Here is a 22,012-nt window from a genome sequence, read left to right as displayed (position 1 = left end):
CAACTGTGTTATCTCGCCCATAGTTCCGTTTTGTGAACTTATATAAAAACGGTGCAAATGTGTTAAAATATCAACCCCTATAAGTTCTAGACTTTTTCAGATTCTAATTCTGTGAAAAATAGTTTCTTAATAAAATTTAATTTGACTTTGAAAAAAATTTTTTTGTTGTTATATCTCTTTTAGATGGCTGGCATGGAAGTTGGGAAAAAGATTTTTGCTATTAATGGTGACCTAGTTTTTATGAGACCTTTCAGTGAAGTGGATTGCTTCCTGAAATCATGCTTAAACAGCAGAAAACCTCTAAGAGTTCTTGTGAGCACAAAGCCAAGAGAGTAAGTTGTATGATTTATGTGGGATTTAAAAAAAAATTATACATAGGTGAATAAAATAGAAAAGTTAGCTAAGCAGATGTCTAGAATTAATCATTTTATTCCTTGGAATGTTTAAACCTTTCCAACATTACTAATACTGGTCATTAGATGATGGGAAAACTGCATTACTTATGATGATAAAATGCTTGCTACTCAAGTCAGCTAGTTTCAGCAGAAATAATAATTTCCTCCTGCTGCCCAAAGTTTCTGGGTCTGGGTTGGGCTAAGTTCGACTGTAAATGGAGAAAATTAATAGAATAGTTGATAATAAAGAACTGCATTCCTTCATCCTCGGTTTTAAGAATTTCAGGGGGTATCAGTTGATTAGACACCGTTTAGACACTGTTTATTATTAAACGCTAATGGGAGGTGAGATCTAGCTGAGTGAAGACACTTCTGTGTATCTCATAATAGGTACATTTATTTAATAGGTGCATCTATCTGTCTATCTACCTATGATTAGTAGAAAAAACTTACATTTATTATGGGAAATTTAGAGTATAGATTTTTCTAAAGGAAGACATTTTTCTTATAACCATATCATCCATAAGTAACCATTGTTATTCTTTTGAAATCCAATATTAGTTGAATTTTCCAAGTACCGACAGACCTATTATACACTATCATATATATACATAAAATGGGATTATGCTCAATGATGTTTTTTTGAAAAAAATTAGCAAGATATTAGGGATATACTTGGCAGATACTGACTTTTCTTCTGGAAATCATCGATGATCATGTTGCCTTAGTAGGTTTCCATTTGTTGAAGCAATTAATTAATTGAGATAATTCATATAGAGTGTTTAATATTAATGTACTATGATTATATCAAAATTACTGTTTAAAATTTAATTACATTATTAATGGCAATAAGCAACTTTATTAATTTTTAGACAAATGAAAGTTATTACTTGAAAAACAAAAGGTTTAACTACTTGCGAAAACAGTCTAAGCATATGTAATATGGTATTCTTCCCTGCCTTAATATATACCAGCAATAGCTGGGTATACTATTTATCTTCGGAGTTGAAGTGCAGTATAATTGGTTTGATCCTGCAGTGTAAAGTTATCAAGGTAAACTCTTTAGCTTCTACCAGTAGTTTACCAAGGGGTCTTAAAGAGTGAGTGTGACTCATTAAAGTTACTGATTTAGGAAGACTTTGGCCTAGAGAGCATCAAAGCAGATTTGGGGACTTTAAAAGGAAAAGGAACAAAGAAGTAGTACTCCAAAGCAGTCATTAGTAAACATGAAGGCTCTCCCCATGGCCCCATACCCCGAGTTAACCCTACAGATACTGGACCATGGATGATAAACGTTTCAACAGTTAGAGGACTTCGAAGTCATCAGCTTCAAGACTAAATACATAGGGGCAGATCCTCGGTCCTAGAATCAGCTGCTGGAAGGGCAGGTTTAGAACCTGGATCTTCTGACTCTCCTCTCAGTGTTCATCGCACAGTGCCCAGAACCTGATATTTCCCGGCCAGGTTCAAGCCTCTCTTCCGCCACTTGCTTTCTCACTGTGTTCCTTCAGCATCCTCATCCATGAGAAGTGGGGATGATAAGAGTGCCTATGACATAGAGCTGCTGAGAACATTGGATAAATCTGTGTTTGTAAACAAGTCGGTGACGTGTTCAACACATAGTATGAACTCCAGTGATGTCCTTTATGCTGTTTTACTGTTCTCTCGTTTCATTTTTTATTTTCATTGCTTTTGAATTATATCAAGAACATATTTTACGTTGTATTTAAACCAGTTCTGGGATAGAGCATTCATTTTTTTCCCTCTTTATTTTTAATTCATTTGAAATTTATAACCTCTCCTCACTCTAATATATGATCCCTATAAATCACTCCCTCAGATTTTCTTATAATACTTATAATTTATGCAGTATCCTGCTTGGGTGGAAAAAGCAAAAATATGAGAGGTAAATACAATAATTTTTCTTTTGACTCTAGCTGTATTTTATACTTGATAACATCAAGGAATTTTTCAAAAGGCTTTGTAGCAGATAATTTAGAGTGCTTTCTTTTTATAGGAAGTAGAACATTTCTCTTGAATGCATTTAATTCTTCCTTTAATGGGCAATATGGTGTTCCCATGAAGAAAAGATGTTTTCCAAAGGTCATTTTATGAAGGGAGTCCCAAAATGATGACCAAATACATCTCATGGTGTTTTGTACAGATTTTCGTTAAGAAAATTATAATCTTCTTGAAGACTAGAGTAGGGTCAACCTTCTTCAGCAATATTAGAAAGATAGAAGACATGCTTAGAAAGGATTGAGAGGCCACTATGAATTCTTCACAAACCTAAATGACTAACTCACAGTGGCCTGAAAGCTCTAGGTTATTTTGGCAAAGGTGAACTTCCATTCATAATATGTAGAAGCATGAGCTACCTCTGTTTTTTGCTTCATGCTCAGAAAATATATTCCCTTTTTTTCTCCTAGTTATCTTCCATATTCAGGTGTATCTTTGGCAGACACTAGTAACAAGGTGTTATTCAGAGAAAGCAGATATAGCTTTATACACCCCAAATTATCTAATTAAGGATAAAGGATAAATGAGTTCTGTGACCTCCATCCCACTAACATGCAGATCGCTTGATAATGTATAACCTAATGTGTAATAATATTTTCAAAGTTCCCTTAGTCAGATAATGTGCATTTCTATCACCAAATGCCTGCGTGCCTGCCTAGGTTATATTTTAGATTGTGGTGGTGGCCTCTGTTCTTCAGGCCTAAATGCAGTGTATGGCTTTCTCAAGTGTTCTAGGGACAGTGTCGCTCAAACTGCTCCAACGGCTATCTTATAAACTGCAAATAAGAGCTACTGTACCCAACTTCAGACTCTGTCTAAAGTTGCCCTTGAAGTGCTGTCACATTTATTTCATGATGAATTCATCGGCTTTTGCAAAACACTTCTGTTGCTTGGGCATCAAGGACGATCCATCAAAATTTATTGCAAGTATGCATTTGTCTTTGCTCCGTACTGCAATTTATTAGACTCACTTTTATTGCTATGATGTTCCATCTTATCTTGTGTTCTCTGCCTTTCATTGTTGCTATCTGATTTCTGGCTTCCTCCTCTGGAGTAACTCATTTATTAGCGTCAAATTGGACATCCCTCGCTGGTTTGCCATGACAGCTCGCTCAGGTTCTCCATCCCTTCATCTTCGTTCCCATGCGGATTCACTGAAAATATTTTTTTAACACATTACGATTTACCTTTTGATGTATTATTCTTTTTAAAATTCCGCTGAATAAATACGAAAGTTAATCACATCCTTAAATTATTTTGGTGTCGTGTTTGACACATCTGTTTTTTGATAACTAGCTCTTTGTTGTTGTTCTTTGATGAAGTTCCCAGCAGGCAGAAATGTATTAACTCTGTGTTTCTTTTATATTAATCTTAACAAAGAAATTTCCTAGTGCATTGATGTCTCCTTTGTAATAGTAAACTAAGGAGAGAAGCTTCTATTTTCTTGTGTACCTACATATTCCAGAGCACAACGCAGGGCATTTTGCCACAGGTGTCTCTTCTAATCTCCACTGACACCTTGCAAGTAAGTTTGAGCATCATCATCTTTCTGGAAACCCGGGCTCAGACAGGTTCAGAGAAGTTAAGAAGTTCATCTAAGTTATCCAGCTATCAAGTGACTAAGTGAGGATTCAAAACCAGGTCTGCCCGAGCCCGGAGCCAGTTCCTTATCCAGGACATACTGTGCAGTGAAGTGTTCAAGTAAGGCTCTGCCTTGCGTGCCCGCCACGTGCTTTTGTGAGGGCGCCCAGCACGGTGTCTCCTCGGGGGTTTCAAATTCAGTGTCTTTCACATGCTACACCCTCCATATGAATATTGAAAGAAGGAATAAAAGTGTGGGCAACCTATTGGTTTAATCAACTACAGCTTTGAAAACATCCTCTTTCATCATTTTCCTATTGATTTTAGGACCGTGAAAATCCCTGACTCGGCAGAGGGCCTTGGGTTCCAGATCCGAGGGTACGGCCCATCCGTGGTGCACGCGGTAGGCAGAGGTGAGGAGCGTCCTGTGTGGTGAATGGCTTTCCAGAGCGTTTTGATATTCTTTGTTGAACAAGAATACATTTAAAATGTGCATAATCATGTTATAAATTTTCACAGTCATATCTTTGCTGTATTAGGTCAGTGGTAGTACGTTCTCAAGACAAAATTTTTAAAAACTCTTACAAATTATAAAGTGTATTTAGCATTGTTAAAGATTTATAAGTGAATGATGCTTCCCAAAATCACTTTTCTGTGTGCTTCGGTTTAACCAAAGGATATAATGATTTTCAAGGTCATCTCTTTGCATTTTTCTCTGATGGCCAATACTCATATTTTTATCAGAATTCCAAGATGTGAGTTTTAAGGTTTAAGAATAATCTGTGTTGCTTTATAGCCCGTTGCTGTATGATTATTTCATGTAGTCCTATAAATCATATATTTTTATAAAAATAAAATATATTTTAAATTAAATCATTTTAGTGATGAAACCTTATGTTTATGTTTTTTTCTCGTTTTATTTTATGAGCAAATCAGCAACTGACATCTCTTGTTATCATATGTATTTTTAAATTATATCCTAATGCTAGTAATGATTTAAGGGAATAACTGTTAGGTCTCACACTGCCAAACACAGTAAATAACTTGCTGCTATAGCAAGAAGTGTCGCTATCAGCATTTAGGAGACCACGTGTCTATCTTATCAAGAGACATACGTGCGTTTCATTACTGAGAAATATTAAACGTAGAGCACCTTCATATGATCACCCTAGCATTAGACTGGAAAATCTCGAGAAGGCATTGCTGCCACAATCAAATTTATCAAACACATACTTGTTAGACCTATATTAGATTATAAATTTTCTTTCATTCATGTGTATATGATAAAAACGAATCTTCTTTTTCAAAAACTTGCCTTTTCGTGTAGATTTTTAAACATATAGGTTAATAGAGGTTTCAAACTTTTCCAACACTTCATCGATAATATAAAACTGAAATGGGATGTATGTCATACTGAAATGGGATATTGATACATCAAATATCTTTATTTTTACTAAGCCGAAAAGGTGTAAGTTACGTTATTAGTACTATGAAATAACTGAGAACCCGAGTGAATCAAGTTGTACCTCTTTCCTAAATATCATTTAAAATGTCCTTTAAGCAGCAGAGTTCTGTGTTTGACACTTGGTGATGGTGTTGGCCCAAGTCTGGTCACTGCGCTTTTTGCTTCTGAAAAGCAAACGTCTGAAACACTCATGTGCCTTTCCTTTCAGACGGATGTTAAGTGAAAAGATATCATTCTGTGGTTTCTTTTTGCATTGTAATTTTACCATAAAAAAAAAATAGAAACTTTTTCTCCGTTTTTGTTCTTCAGGCCTTCCCTGGCCACACACTGGTGTGTATCGGTCACTGTAATTTCACCTTTGGAATCTAAAATGCCACTGTGCCAAGTCGTAACCACAATCTCTTGTTTTGGTTTCTTACCACTTTGAAATTCTCAGATTGTTTTCAGTTATAGCCCTCAAGACACCACTTCCTCCCTTGGCCAGCTTTATCCCCGTGGCGAGTTACTTTGGTCACTCTTGCTGGCGTCATCAAGATCCTCTCATTCTTGTCCCCCAGGTGCATCCAGGCCACTTCATTTCAGGCTCTTCCAGGCCAGATCAGCCTAACTACCTTCTTTGCTCTTCCTTCTGAGTACCTAGGAAAAATAAACTATCACGAATAGGGAATTAGTGTCTTCCTAATTCACTGCACTGTCTCTTACGGGGCCCACATTTCTACTCAGCGATCTTTTACGTGTCTCTGTGCAGCTCCCTCGTTTTCTTCTAATCATTACCTCCTGTCTCCCAAGATGAACTTCCTTTTTCACCTCACAGACACATTCAGGCTCCAGGTATGAAGGCCCCAGGGTCCCACACCCTTTTCTGCACATAACTTCCTGGTCCGGTCGCCATCGCCAACTTGTCTCTCATCCTAGAGGAAGAGGCCTTTTATCCTTTCTGGAGGTCAAGGTTAATCTCTTTACAAATGTTCTGGATCCCATTCCTTCAGATCCTTCCTTCCTCTGGACTATCACACCTTCAGATATCTCCCTTCAGAATGTGCAGCCTTTTTTCCTTATTGGATTATGAGAGTATAGGTTGTAAACATGCTCAATTCCTTCCCGTTAAACTCAACAAAGAGCCAAAAGCATCTGAAACTAGGACAGAAACACAAAACCTCCTTCCTCCTTGTTTTCCCCCTAGATCCTTGCTACTCAAAGAGTGGGCCACAGACCTACAGCATCGGCAACACCTGAGAGCTGGTTAGAAATGCAGAGCCTCAGCATTTCTAGTCTCAGTCTCTCAGGATCTACTGAGTCAGAGTCTGTATTTTAATGAGACCTCCAGCTGATGTGTGTAGCTGGCAAAGCTGGACGAGAAGCTCAGCTGCAGAGTACTGCTCTAATCACTTCTTTTTGTTATGGCCAAACTTCCTAAAATGCTGCCTGTGTTCTGGCCTGCCTTTCCTCACTTCCCGTTTGAATTTTAGCCCAGTGCTGTAGACAGCTCCTCCCACCTCCCACCCATGTCTCCAAAGTCTGTCCTATAACAGTTATTATGGACTTAGCTGAAATATATCATGGATATCGATCATCCGAGTGTTAACTGAGCTTTCTCTGGCATTTGTTTAAACCGACCACTCCCATTTGTTTAAATCATCTATCTCTTGGTTTCTGAGAAGACGCTTTTCAGATTTTTCTCCTTTCCCTACTCTGCTGGCTCTTTTCCTTATTGATGTCTTAACCGTTGGCACCCTCTTCCTTCCTCTGCCTTCTTGCTCTTCAGAAGCAATCCCACTGACCCTCTTTGCTGGGAATTCCTGCATCTCTATCTCCAGCCCACATCTCTTTCCCCAGTTCTATAGCGTAGATCAAATTTATCAAACACAAATGCTTCTTCAGCACCTTAAAACTCAGTGTTACCCAACTGAACTTTTTATCTGTTTTCTGAAGCTGCTTTACTTTCTGTATTCTCTTTTTATTTAAAATGACTCCATCCGCTCAGCCACTGAGTCCACAGACATAGGGGTGACCCTGAGTGCTGGAGCCTCGACGTAAACTCCATCACCAAACACCAAATACTTGATCTTATTCTCCCCTTTGTAACTAATGCTATCTTAGTTCCAGCTTGAAAAATTGCAGTAAATGCTATGATTTTGATTTTTGACTTAAACGCCAATGATCCATCTTCAATTTGGGGGGATTGTGTTACTGCTCTGCTTAAAAGTCTTAAATGTTTTTCCTCTTCCATATTTAATAGTAAGATTCAGACTCCTAGGACTTTGCGCACAGCACCTGAGAAGTAATACTGTCCTCTGTTCTCCACTGTCTCTTCATCCACTCCCATTCTAAGCTCAAAACAACTGCTTGTACGTTCCCAAATGTCCAGATTGTTTCTTGACTCAGTGGGGTTTTTTTCAGGCTGTTCTTTCTGTTGGAAATATTTCTCTCTGAATGAAGACTGTTCAATCCAGAAAAGCCACTTAATATTTCTGGGAATGAATTTTAGTGAGAAGAAAGTATATATTGTCTTCCTGATATGTTCTTCAAGATGTTTAATCATTCCTTCATGGGAGAATTTGCTTGTAAAGAAAGGCTTTTCTAACATAAGTGTCATAGTCATTTATATTAATTATATTCATCGTATTTATTCATGACGCTTTGTAAATGTTCACTTGCTCAGAATATCAAATAATAATAGTTGGAAGGTTCTGAAAATCTTAAGTCACTGTGTAGGATACACCACTTCCATATTTAAGTTTATATCTGTGCAAATAAATGATGGACAGTTGATACTGTTTGATTAATTTTATTCTCTACTAATTCTCTGACCCTTTGTACCTATCCTGAACTCTTATTTTTCTTAGTAAATCCAATCCTCTTATAGTTACTGACTTAATTTTTTTTTTTTGCCTTAAGACTTCTTTTAAATTGTTGGCATTTCTAAGAAATGAAAGTGAATACTATTTTAATTTTTAAAGATTTGTGTAAACTAAAGAAAAATAAATAAGCCACAAGTCTCTGGCTTTCTCATTTTGCCATTATACGTGCATATTTAGAAAATAGGATTGAGCAGCCATTTGAAAGGGAAAATAACCGATTGGCATTATAAACGTTCCTTTACAATATCCCTTCAAACCAAGACTTAGGGAGGTGGGAACATATCCTGTTAATCACAGTTTGAATGGCCCCTTAAAAAGCAGGAAAATTTTGAGAGGGCATTGCTATCATACCCAAATTCATCTAAAACGTACCTGCCAGGCCTTTCTTACATTTTTAAAACTGCTTTCCCTGTTACATATGGGTTGAAACTATTCTTATTCAAATCGATTTTTGACAATGTTCTCGTTTGCGTTTAAAGGCACTGTGGCCGCGGCAGCTGGGCTTCACCCTGGACAGTGCATCATCAAGGTGAATGGGATCAATGTCAGCAAAGAGACACACGCCAGTGTGATCGCGCATGTCACAGCCTGCCGGAAATACAGGAGGCCCATGAAGGTAAATGCCTTTCGGCTGAGCTGGGTCTAATTGCAAACTTGCATAGGGACTCTGGGGACAAGAGAGGATTCTGCCAGAGAGTCACATTTAAGCACAGCATTGCAAATCTCATCGTGTCTGCTTTATCTGCACAATCACGTACCATCGATTATGTTTCAATGATTACATTTTGCTGTTGCAAGATTATCATGTGTTTAAAAAGTCTCTGGGGGTGTTTTCGTTTTCACTGTGATATGGGTTTTCAAATAGCTGTTTACCGAACTGAAATGCAAAGGTTTAAATTGTTTTCTTGACCCTCGTGGTTGCTTTGGAATGTATAAGGGTCATCGAGGGTCATCCTGTGTCTGTATATATGAATTACAAATGCTTCCAATGTTTGTTATTAGAATTTTTAAAAAAAAATAATAACTTGTGAGTTTTATAGGGTCTGCGATTGATTTTTGGATATATTTATTTAGGTAATTGAATTTAGTTCTGAAAAGAAAAATACCAAAATGTACTTGTCATTTTTAAAAAATTTTAAGCACCATCCTCTGATCCAGATTTCAAGTGCCATAGAAAAATAAAATTATAATTCTAAAATGTAAGGGAAGCTTATTATCTCATGATGTAGAGTGACTGTTGGTCTACATGAGAAAAGCCTCTCAACTTAACTAAATGCAAAAGGACTTTAAATGCAAACAATTTTAAAGGAGATTATTATTATTTTTATTATTATTTTATTATTATTTTGTATTTTTCTGCATGCACAGTGAAATACTCTTTTATGGATTTGAGAATATGAGTTTGTGTCCAAATCAGAAAGATGAATGGCTGTTTTCTCATAGGCCAGGACTTACCACCCTGCAAAATACCAAACCTACAAGAAAATACCTCATCAATTTTACTTACTCATAAGGTCAAACTAGCATAGCTAATTGGAATTCACATGTAGATGCATAGGTTATTCTTGTTGATAGTAAGTAGATTAATAAATATTTATCGAACTGTATTATTGAATGTATTTTTTAAAAGGATACTTCTGAAATTATCAAATCTTTCCCCTTCTATCAGAATTTTAATAAGTAGCCAAGTTGATTTGAGTTTTATTCCTTTTCATTTTTCCTACCTGTCTTCTTGGAGAGGTGTTGATCAGGAAAATGATGGAGAAAAACAATAAATGAACAGAAAGATTCACTCAATGAATCACATGCACCATCAGGTATCATTGCCACAAAGCAGACCGACCCACAGCTTCTAATAATCGTGACTGATTATTTCTCTTGATTCTGTGGGTTGTTCGGGTGTGGGTTCCTGAGAGGGCTCTGCCAGGTCTGCATTCTGCTGGGACCGACTTGGACGCTACGTCCCCTTGCTGGTGGCCTCTCTCTCCAGAGCTCCTGCCCAGGGCCTCCCTTCCGGTCTTCAGCAGGATTTTCCCTTTCTGCATGACGTCTGGGTTTCAAGAGGGAATGCTACAAGCTATCAGCTCTGTTTACATCATGCTTGGTAATATCAGATCACATGACCAAGCCCAGGGTGTGGATACTGGGAGTTGAAGATCACTGGAGGTCACGATGGGTCACCGTGATGTGTTTGCCCAGTGTCATTTCAATGATGCGTGGCAATGTAATAACGAAACACAATTGAGAAGTTAATAATATAGGAGGAAGATGGATAATACAGTTTATATCACACTCTAGTAGTGCAATCTGATTTATTTATCTAGGAAAAGTATAAACTTAAAGTAATACAAGCCTGAATACATTTATTTAGTAGCCATTTCATCTCTCGTTTATCTAAATAAGCCTGGGATTGCTATTTCAGTTAAAATATAGGGTGATTTATGAAATGGGGGATTAAAAGATAGTTACATTACTTGGGAACCCAAGGGATGGAAGCTGTTCTAATTTTTTTATTTGTTTAATTCAAAAAAGCATTAAGTGTATCAAAATACATGTAACTATTAGGAGAGATTATACATTTATAGATGACTGATTCTTTGGAAGACTGTTCATCTAACATTTACTTATTTAAAAGGTAATTATAATTTGTTTTAAGATATACATGAGGCATTTCAGTAAGAGATTTAGGAAATGCATCTTATTAAAAACAAATCTTTGAGAGATAATTCAAGCTTTAAGAAGTCAGTTTGTTAAACAATATGGTTGCTACTGACTTCCTGTTCGTTTCTAATGTTCATTTTCTTTCTCTTTCAAATTTTATGATGTTTTAAAACAAAGTAGAAGAATCAATAAGATCGCCAGTTCTCCTTCCAAAGCAGGTTTATGAAACGGAAATGCATTTTAGGAAGCCCTGATCCCTCTGAGGTCTTTTTCCCTTTCTTATTTCCAGCAAGACTCCATTCAGTGGGTGTATAATAGCGTCGAGAGCGCTGAAGAAGACCTTCGACAAAAGTCTAACTCCAAATCCCCCGGGGATGAAGCCGGGGATGCCTTTGACTGCAAAGTAGAAGGTGGGTTTCTTCTTTTTCTCCTCATTTGCTTATAGTATTCTTTTTCAATGTGCCAATGCCTGATCCCAATTATTAGAAGTCCTGTATGTTCAAACCACTTTCTTAAGTCGTTCTCACTGATAGACTTCAAGTTGAATGCATCAGTAATAACTGCTAGCAGCTAACATGTAATAGCTACTGCACTTTGTTAATCGCTTTATTAAATGTTTGACGTGGATTATCCCATGAAGTCATCAAAAAAAACCTCATAAAGGTATCATTATCATCATCTTCATTTAATGAGAGAAGAAATCGAGGCGTATGTAGGTTAAGGGAGTGGGCTAAGCTGGTAAGTGGGGGAATGAGGATTCAAACCTGTTATACAGTGTGTTTCCTCATTTTGAGTGTAGAGGTAGCGTAGACCTTCCTACTCCAGTGTGGTCTGCGGACCAGCAGCAACAGCAGCAGCATCCCTTGGAGCAAGACAGAGATGCGGAATCTCACCCCACCAAGGATCTACTCCACTTTAACAAGCTCTGATCTGTATGCACACTAGGATTTGAGGAACCCTAGGTTAGGTCCGTAGTTCCTTTGAAAATACCTTCTTGAGTCAAGTAATTTTACCGTATCGTATGTAACATTGACAGCAACGAAAGAGGCAAACTGTTAATGTGAAGGTGAGAGGAAAAGAGGGAGGTCTTTGGATAAGGACTCCTGTCATTCTATTTTCTCAGCGAAGCAACCAGCAGATTGCTGTATTCAGTGACTTCTTTGCCAAGGGTGAAGGGACCGAGGCAATTACATTTATGCTCGCATTTGACAAATGCCTTGAATTGTTGTTTCAAAACTTTTTCACGAAGTCCTGGCATCCTCTCTCCCGTTTTCCTGGTATCTTTCCGCTCACGTATTTGGTGGGTGACTCTGCGTGTTTTTATTGTAGTTTTAGGTTCTTCCAAATCAGCACAGCTGGAAGATTCCCTGTCCACACTGCTCAAATGCGGGTAGTTCGGAGAACACTGGGTTCATGGACAGTTTAGAAATATTCAGCCTCACTGGAATGATAAGGTTGTGTTGACAAATCAACGCTCTTATATATTTAAACCAGGAAGAATCTCAGGACTTTATCCTGTGGCTTTTTTTTTTTTTTCTCAGTTAGAGTTAGTTTTTGCTCATCATCATGGGGGCCACAGTGAAAGGCAGAATGGCTGGATGAGGTGCTCTGGAAATTGATTTCTAGCTGTTTTGGACTTAATTATTTTAAAGTTAACCATCATTCTGCTTTTGCCTATTTTATATTTGTTGTTTCTGTTATTCTAGAACTTGTGTTAAATCTACTAGTATTCTATTTTTCCTTATTTAATATTTACTGTTTGGATTCTCCACAGTATCTTACTTGAGATTTTAGGTGTTTTTTTATGTTTTGCTTGTTTGTTTTTGTTTTTTACCAGCTGACTAATTGTAGGCCAAAACCTATAAGAAGACATTCCAGATGGAAATGTTATTATAGTGAATGATGACAAATTTTTTCAATGAGCTATCTCTGGAAGATACTTTTTGGGAAAATTCAGGCACCCTCTCTGCTAAAAATATATATATATATATATATATATATATATATATATATATATATATAAAATTGCATCTCTTCTGCTTCTTCAAATGGCTTTATGTATTTATTCTCTTTTGAGAAAATATTCATTTAATGTTTAAGGCAGTTTTAAGAATTATGACTTTACTTCATGCATGCTTTTAATGAGAAAATATAAAATCGTATGTATAATGTTTATATTGAATAAATAGGCGTACATATGGTTCAGAAATCCAAATGAATGTGCAAAGACTAGTCATGTTGCAATGGTGAGATTTGGATCACTTGAACATATTTTTTTTTAAATGTTCCTAGTTTTTAAAATGGTAACAAAGATAGATGCTTCATTTAGCACATCAGATTTAGCCATCCTCTAAAAAATTCTTTAAAAATTATTCGAAGAGACTCGAATTATTTGAGAGGACTAAGAAGCCCTTCATGAATTTGCTGAACTCAGATTGTCCTTATTCTAGAGGTTATTGACAAGTTCAACACCATGGCCATCATCGATGGGAAGAAGGAGCACGTGAGCCTGACGGTGGACAACGTCCACCTGGAATACGGGGTCGTGTATGAATATGACAGCACAGCTGGGATAAAGTGCAATGTGGTGGAGAAGATGATCGAGCCCAAAGGGTTCTTCAGCCTCACTGCCAAGGTAAGCGGCGCCGGGAACCGAACTGAAACCCTCCTTCGCCCCACCTTAACGAGTGTAAATCGCTGTGTGTGTTTTAGCTGTCACTCCATTCAACCTCCTTTTCTTTTTCTCTTTTCCCGGAGTTACTCAGTATATATGTACAGTTGTCCTTTTTACTGATCTCTTTTGAAGTGTTAAGTCAGATGGGACTCGAGCCCACGCAAGTGTTAGTTGATCTGGCAAAGGCTCCTCTGCATTTAGTAAGTCTGCTATATTCGTTAATTCTGTATCATATATATATTTAAAATGGTTTTCATGACAGGCGGTGCTTTTCCTAATGTACCATAATCCTCTGAAGAATATTTAAAGTCATGAACACATTATAAGAACTTTTAGATGCTGCAGGTCTCAAGTTTATTTCATAAAATTTCATAAAGCTTAGAGATTGTTTATGAATAGATCCTCAGACATTTGTATAATTCTTGGTAGTAAAGGATATTATCCTTAGTCTTTAGCCTAAAGCAAGGTAGGCAGGGAGCGAATCTTCATCCAAATGGGTAAACCATGTAGGAAGGAAGAAGCAATCTTGTGCTTGCTTTGCATGATCCTTCCACAAGCGAAATGGACCAGGCTCCTACGGGACCCGCCACAGGTCAGAACTCTAGTGTTTCATCTGCTTTTATATCACCCTGTGAGGATTCAGGTAGTCCAAGTAAGAAATAATGACGTATAGCTTTGTCACCTTTATTTCTTCGTCTCAATTCTAGTTGCAAATATGTATAGTTGAGATCGACTTAGCACGTATTTTTAAAAGTTTTATTGGGAGAAAATAATATAGAAATATAAATATACTATTACCAAAATAATTTTATGTTTTTGTTTTGTATTCTGAAAGTCAACTTTAAAAAAACAACATTTTACCACTATATATAATATATGTTAAGTGTGTGTATATATGTGTGTGTGTGTATACATGCACACACACACACACAGAAATTGTATATTAAAAATACAACTCTTTCTCAACTGTACTATACTATGAAAGTGGATCCACATAGGAGTTTGTGACCAAGTCATTGGAATTATTTTATCTCATTTTTCTAGCTGTTTCACATTTGCAAAATCATATGGATTATTTTATATAGGACAAGTGCATAAATTAGTATTCCAATGATTTTCATTTCATACTTGAGGGGAAAAAGTCAAAGAAATTAAGAAATTTAACCACGATCCCACAGCTAATGATAAAGGGAGCTCTAATTTTTAGACTAGTAGTTAAACAAATAACTCACACTCCATATTCTGCAAGACAGGGAGGTGGGGGTGGGGAGGGAGCTCATAAAGAAAGCATGTATCCATTTCTCACACAGTGGTATAAAAATGTCAGGTAAGGGTGTAATCCTTATGATCTTTGAACACGTAAATGCTACATGTAAATAGGACACATAAATAATTCTCAGTTCACTGGAAATTCTCAGTGATGTAGGATGTGTATGTGCGCGCATGCGTGGATGCGCGCGCGCACGCGCGCACACACACACACACACACCCTCTTATAATTGATTCAAATAGCCAAAGGATTTACTAATTGAATACATCATAAGATGCTTTTATCTGATGCTTTTATCAGATACAGCGCAGACACTGCAAGTAACATTGATTGTTGCTTTAGCAAGAAAACTTTTATTTATTCGATACTTGCTAAATGCACTCTCTGCACTGGGCTCTCAACAGCAAGAAAGGAGGGTATTGTGTGGTTTTTCCTTCGTTTTTACTGTTCCACTATTAAATTGAGAAAAAAAAAATGTTCTGAGTAACTCTAACTAAAATACAGACACTGTGTTCCCACATCAGAGTGTACTGGTTTATCCAGCAAGGGGTCTTAGGAGTCTGCTCACCTCCCTCAGGCCTTTTCTGGCCAGCAGAAAGTAAGACGTGAGATGACAAATACACAAATCCATCACTTCACTGAAGTTTCACTGAACGTAGAAACCCCAGGCAGCTGAAAGCAGAGCATTGCGGGGGACCACCTTGTGTCGTGGGACTGTGAAAATTTTGACTTACTTCGAAGTTTTTATTTTCTTGTTCTGTTTTGCATGTGTCTTTGTGTGTGTGTGTGTGTGTGTGTGTGTGTGTGTGTGCGTACACGCATGTGTGTACATGTGCATGTGTGTTTCACTGCAGATTCTCGAAGCCCTGGCTAAAAGTGATGATCACTTTGTACAAAACTGCACCAGCCTTAACTCTTTAAATGAAGTCATTCCTACTGACCTTCAGAGTAAATTCAGCGCCGTTTGCAGTGAAAAAATCGAGCACATATGTCAGCGAATATCCAGTTATAAAAAGGTAAAAGTTCTAAGTATATATTTCACATGTAATTATTATTTAAATGTCAAATTTAATTCAATTCCTGATTTTTTTTTTACTTAGGTGTGCACCAATTTATTAAAATAAAGATCACATTCATATATGAATTATATGAAACATTTTGGAGTTTTAAAATACCTTTGAATCGGTTATCCGATTGGATCTTTACAAACCTGTAAGCTAGATCATTATTCCATGTTTTCCAAATATAATAAATGAGGCTTAAAGAATTAAATTACTTACTTGCAATAGATAGAGTTGGGATTTGCATCCTGGCCACCTAATTCTGAAGTCAAACTTTAAAGTTCTTTCAACAACTGGGAGCAGAGCTGGCAATCAGATCATTCACAGAACACAGGCTGTTTTAAATGGATTGTTTCATTTGTCTGACATATTTCTCGAGCACCTTTTATATGCCAAGCACTGTTTGTGGTACCAGGAATTCGGCAGTGAGAGAAAGAGGATCTTTCATGGTGCTTACATTTGAGTGGGGAAGTAGCAAAGATGCAAATAAATGTCTTGAAGGGGCTGGGAAATCAAATATTGAAAACAGTTATGAGGAAATCAAAACAGGGAGTGTGGCAGGAAGTGCCATGATGGAACTCCGGGCTGAGGGGGTAGAGGAAGCCTCTTAGGGAAAGCTTGCGTCTGAATGACAAGAGTGGCCAGGTATGAGGTCAGAGGCTTGGGCGGGGACCAGCAGGATAAGCTGTGGAAGCTTGGTACCTTTTGAAACTTCTGAAGGAGTGTGGGTTTTCATTGTACATCAATCAGAAGCCATTGGAAGCTTTTCAACAGTAGGTGACTTCATAAAATTTAGGTTTTTGGAAGATCATGCTTGCCCCTCTGAAGAAATGGCTTGCAAGGGCCAGAGTAGAGGCAGAGAGACGAGTAGGAAACCATTGCAATTGTCCCGTGAGTGATGGCAGCTTGGACTCCGGTGAAGATAAAGGAGATGGAAAATTAGATAGATTCGAGAATATGTTTTAATGGTAAAATTATTAGAAATTAATCTCCAAAACATCTCATAGTAGGTTTTAATATTTTCTGTTTATATCAAGAGGAGACTAGCTAATTACATTATTTTCCTTAAAATGAGGCTGATTGCTAAAATTTGGTACCACCATACTAGGGAATAGTATTTATCTCAATGTTTACCAGTATGAGTTAATCGTATACGTTTTATGATATAGTACATAAAAGATAATCCCATCAGCCCAGATTTGTCTGTGTAAGAATAGGGAAAAGTGTGAATGGAGACCCAAGGGACCTCAACATTGGGTACCTCATGTGAGCAGGACATGGGGAAGAGAGGTCAGTCTGTTTTGCTTTAAGCACTTTCTATAATGTTTGGCTTGTTAAGCTGAGTATGTATTGCTATTGTAATTTTTTAAGTTCATTCACATGAGGAAAATTGTATTCAAGATTGCTGCTTAACTGTCACATCTGCTAATGCTATTTCTATGATTGCTGGACTCAGTTCACCTATTTGAGTTTGGGACAGATTCCATAAATATGCTTTGTTAAAGTTGAAGGACAAAAGGTTTCCTTTTAATCTCTCCTGTCTCTATAAGATGGAACCATGCTTTGAAGTAAAATTTAAAAGCTCTAAACAGATGCAAAATACTATTCCCTTCTGAACACATTTTTGAAAGAGAACATTCTGCTTCAGAGATGGACCTATGTAAGGTGTGATGGGTGCAGGCGTATTCTGGTTATCAAACCTGTCACCGAGTGTGTGTGTCATTTTCTTTCTTTTTTTGATTTCCTTTGTACTTCTCTCCATTCATACAACGAAAGCAGTGGAAGTAGCTTAAAGAAATACACCATTTACTTTTATAAATAAAAATGATACACTAGGATCAGTGCATATTAGGTACAGTATTTGATTTAGGTGCTCTAAGAAGGACCGAGATAACTCAGGCTTAATTGAGATGGAAGCTTCGTTTTTCACTCAGGTGGAAGTCCGACCTGGTAGGAATCCGGTGGCGTGGGGCTTGACAATCTTCTAGGGATCCTTCTATAATTTTGCTCTCTCCCCTAGGATATTACCCTCTTCTGCAAGGTCAAAGTTGGCTCACCACCACCGTGTCTAAGTTACAGACTCTCGGAAGGGGAAAGAGGAAGTGGAGAGTCAGGAGTTTCTTTTTTGCCGGTGTGATCCAGAAGTTGTACACACACTTCCTTGTTAGTCATTTAATGAAAGAGAGGCTGGGAAATGCGATCTCAAACTGGGCATCCACATGCCCAACTAAGACCCAGGGTATTTTATTATTAAAAGGAAGGAGAGGATGGATATTGAAGGAAAATTAGCGAGTCAGTTTATAGGTAAATCTATATTAGAATAGATGGTATAGACCACCAAGGAAGAAGGGTCATAGGTAAACAGGTCCTAAGACTCTATTTGGTTGCTAAAGTGAAATATTATATTTGAACGTCAGCTTTCTAATGGCCAAAATGAAAAGGGAAACACAGTCTATTACATATTTATCAGCACGCCTGTGATACATCCACGCTGAGAGAAGCAAAGCTGTTCTTGGACTGAGTTCTAAAAGAAACCTCTCATATTGGATTTCAAAGCAGCAACGCCAGGAAATGGCAGAGCAGTGCCCACAAATGTATCCTCTCAAAAGAAGCAGCTATTCGTTCTGTGTGGCAGATAATTTTAATGCGCTCTTTAATGAAAGCCCATGGAGAAGGTCACAAACTCAAGAAAATTTTTTGCAGGATGAAGCAGGAAGAATAGGGAAATGTTTACTAAATGCATACCTTTTATACAGGCAACATGAGCTTAAGTCATGCCTGCCCTCCCACACTTAAAATTTACTTGGGAAGAAAGGTCAAAATACATAAGTTAGTATTAATAATACTGACTATGTAACCTGCTAAGAGATGCCACCATGAATGGTTGGACATGCTGGCACGCCACACTCTGATCTATAAGATGATGCTCCACGGTGTTATGTGACAGACAATAGTTTGTGGTGGTCTACCACAGGTATCAGGCATGGCATGAGGTATTTTATAGTATGCATGTGCTGTATAATCTTACCAACACAGTGATACGAGACACATTGTTTATTTCACTGATGAAGTGATGGAAGCTCAGAGTGGTCCAGTAACTTGCCCAAAGGCACACAGCTGGGAATAGCAGGGGAATTTGAACCTTGCCCCCTTTTATTCTAAAGCAGGTTGTTTCTTGTTTACTTGTATTGACACTGTACTACACAGTTTATGTGCTAATAAACGCTATGGATCTAACTACAAGGGCCATCAGATTTCAGGATAGGGGGAAATTATTGTGGATCAAATAGTCAGCAAATGCTGGATGCTATAAGCTGAAAAAATTAGAAAGATTTATCAACGTGAAAGGAGAGATGGAAGATATTATAAGTGAAGGCATAAGTTGCGGGCATAAGGTTGATCGTATCAGTGAAGAATTGGAGGGGAATTTGAGTTGAGGGCAACGAAAAAACAAAACTGACACAATCTGATTTTTCTAGTAATATTTTGGAGTGGCATAACAATCAGATTTGTTTGTCAAAGTGCGAGTTGATGGCGACTCGAACTTGTGGGGAAAGAGAGAAAAGGATCGACTCAAGCTATGCGTAGGAGGAAAAATAAATACAGCTTTGTGATGAATCGATTATGGCGGATGAAGATGGTGTCATTCTAAGGAATGTGTGTCGTGGGTGATTAGAAGGGAAAGGTACAGGGGTTTTCCCCACATGTTGGGGATTCTCAAAGCACCATTCTGGTGAGTGCGAAATGCCTTCCATCGATTTCCTTAGAAATAATTGGGAGCCTGGGAAGCGTAGAAAGCAGAGATGGAGCGTAATGGGCAGTGATTTTAGATGGTGAAAATAATGACACCGAATTATGGAAAGCTCCTGTTTCTATGTTATCATTCGAGCTTCGAAACAGCCATGTGTACTGAATACTCTTATCCTGCTTCTTTCTCAGGGAGATTGGGAATTCGCTTAACGTCACAGAGCTGGCAAGTGGCAGACTAGGTATCAGTCCTATGAAATGTTCTTTTTTTTTTTAAATTTAGAAGTAAAAAGAGACTTGGAGTCATCTAGGACTTAAGTGCTTTAAAAGCTATCCTTTTCATCTTCCCTTCTTGTTCATAAACATGTTTAGAATAATTGACTATCTTTCTCACTAGATAGAGAAACAAAGAAAATAGGTCAAGAATCTTTTCTGTTTGAACAAAATTTAGGCACCTAAGATAATAGCATTAATAGGTCTTGTGAGGTTAGCTCTATTTGCATATGAAATACATATCAACAGAAACTACAGCCTTTGTGAATATTTTTAATTTCCACGTATTTACTTTAAAAATATTATTAGTCACAGACAAAGGCTTCAAACACTCCTCTTTTTGTAAAATAAAACGTATCCATAGAAACTAAAATTTCAAAGGGGCTGGCTTGCCTTTATTTTGACTCTAAAAGTTTTAAGTGTTAAAAATAGAAACTCATGAATTTCTACGTTTTCTGTAGCCAGGCTGCAGTAATCTTAATTGATTTCACTGCCAGTTGTCCAGACCACACGTGCTTGTAGAGAGATGTCCACACCTTCCTGGAGACCTGCAGGAGTCCTCGGCAGGCCTTTCATCTTTGGAGCGGGATGGGTGGGTGAGCCAGGTGTAAAACTGCCTTGCGTGGAGGAATGTTCTCCTCTGAAATTGTCCTTGGAACCCTTTTTAATTCTAGATTCTGTCTTTCATTTTAGAATACTTCCTTCCATAGTTGGGCTTATTTGGGGTATTTGAGGCTACTTCCTCCATATACACATTTCCTGAGCTTTAAAGGGAGACTTCCTGTTTCTGCAAAAATATTACAGTGAGGAAGCAAAGTCTTATTTTGACTATTCTACGTACCTTTAGTTATTAATGCCACATAATCCTCAAACTGATTTATGGACTGGGAATGTTGTGGGTAGAATTTCTCCCCATGTCCCCGTTTTCTGATGTGAACTTTTCATAACTCCGTGCCATGGGGTTTTACACTTAATCAAGAGGAAGTCTCTCTGTAAAAGAGATAAAAGTAGTAACACTGAATAATGGAAATCTATGTTTAATTTTGATTTTTAGTCAAGTGACTATAATCGGATTTAAATGTGTTGTCATGTTCAAAAATACGTGAACGAACTACCAATGCATTAAAAACCTGAAGTTCCATTTCTAAGAATTACTTTTTCCTATCGGTATACAAATATGCCTTAATATCATCTATATTAAAAAATAAATATTTCCCTTGACCGCCCCCATACACCTCTCTATCTGTTGTGCCATTTCTTTGATCTCCGTCCTGAAAAGAGCCACCTGTACCTCTTTCTTTACCTTCTGTCTCCCTCACCTTTCTTAACCCACTCAAGTGGGACTCTGGTCTCCTCTGCGTAACCAGAACGGCTCTCTTAAGGTCACTGATGACCTATACTTTGCCAAAGCTCATTCACTGTTGTCATCATGTTCCCCGTTTTAGTGGCACCTGATGCAATCGACCTGGTACCTCTCTTTAGCATTTTTTTTGTGACGCCACCTATGTCTGGTGTTGTCCTTCCTTGGTGGCTCATTCACAGTGTCCTCTGCTGGTTCTTCCTTTTTGCCCCAACTCCTTCACGTGTCAGAGTCTCAAGGCTCATTTGACCCCATCACTCGAGTCTAATAGATATTTCGGACTTAACGTGTCAAAAACGAACTCCTAATTTCACGCCTCCACACTCTGTCATGTCCTTTGTTTTCTCTTTCAGAATTGGACCCATCCTCGGTCCAGAAATCTCGAATGCATTTTTCACTCCCTTTTCTGCCACACCATTCCCTTGGCCCTTCCTTAGAAGCGTGCATCCTTTTCTCAACGCTTCCATCACTGACGGTCTATAGACCGTCCTGCATCTGGTCTTCCTGCTTCCGCCCTCGCCCACCTACAGCCTCTTACGAATGGCTGTGAATCTCAGTCACGGTAAAGGTCTCAGAGGTCCTTTCCCTCCACCCATTCTCTCTCCTGTGCCGTCTCCTCTCCCCTCCCCCTCGCTTTCTGCTCTG

At 38.0% G+C, this 22,012-nt stretch overlaps 1 protein-coding gene across 1 annotated transcript in view; it reads left to right on the top strand.

Annotated features, from left to right (window-relative positions):
- PREX2 (phosphatidylinositol-3,4,5-trisphosphate dependent Rac exchange factor 2) overlaps positions 1–22,012 on the top strand; it is a 221,736-nt gene that overhangs the window by 107,971 nt on the left and 91,753 nt on the right. The window contains exons 18-23 of the mRNA XM_016152975.2: positions 184–332; positions 4,323–4,408; positions 8,801–8,937; positions 11,272–11,392; positions 13,433–13,617; positions 15,781–15,942. Coding sequence (XP_016008461.2) covers positions 184–332; positions 4,323–4,408; positions 8,801–8,937; positions 11,272–11,392; positions 13,433–13,617; positions 15,781–15,942 — 840 coding nt within the window. The remainder of the gene's footprint in view (positions 1–183; positions 333–4,322; positions 4,409–8,800; positions 8,938–11,271; positions 11,393–13,432; positions 13,618–15,780; positions 15,943–22,012) is intronic.

Source organism: Rousettus aegyptiacus, unplaced genomic scaffold, assembly GCF_014176215.1.
Source record: "Rousettus aegyptiacus isolate mRouAeg1 unplaced genomic scaffold, mRouAeg1.p scaffold_m13_p_15, whole genome shotgun sequence".
NCBI classification, from domain to species: Eukaryota; Metazoa; Chordata; class Mammalia; order Chiroptera; family Pteropodidae; genus Rousettus; species Rousettus aegyptiacus.
Note: the sequence above shows the minus strand (reverse complement) of the source record. Positions and strands in the feature narration are given on the sequence as shown.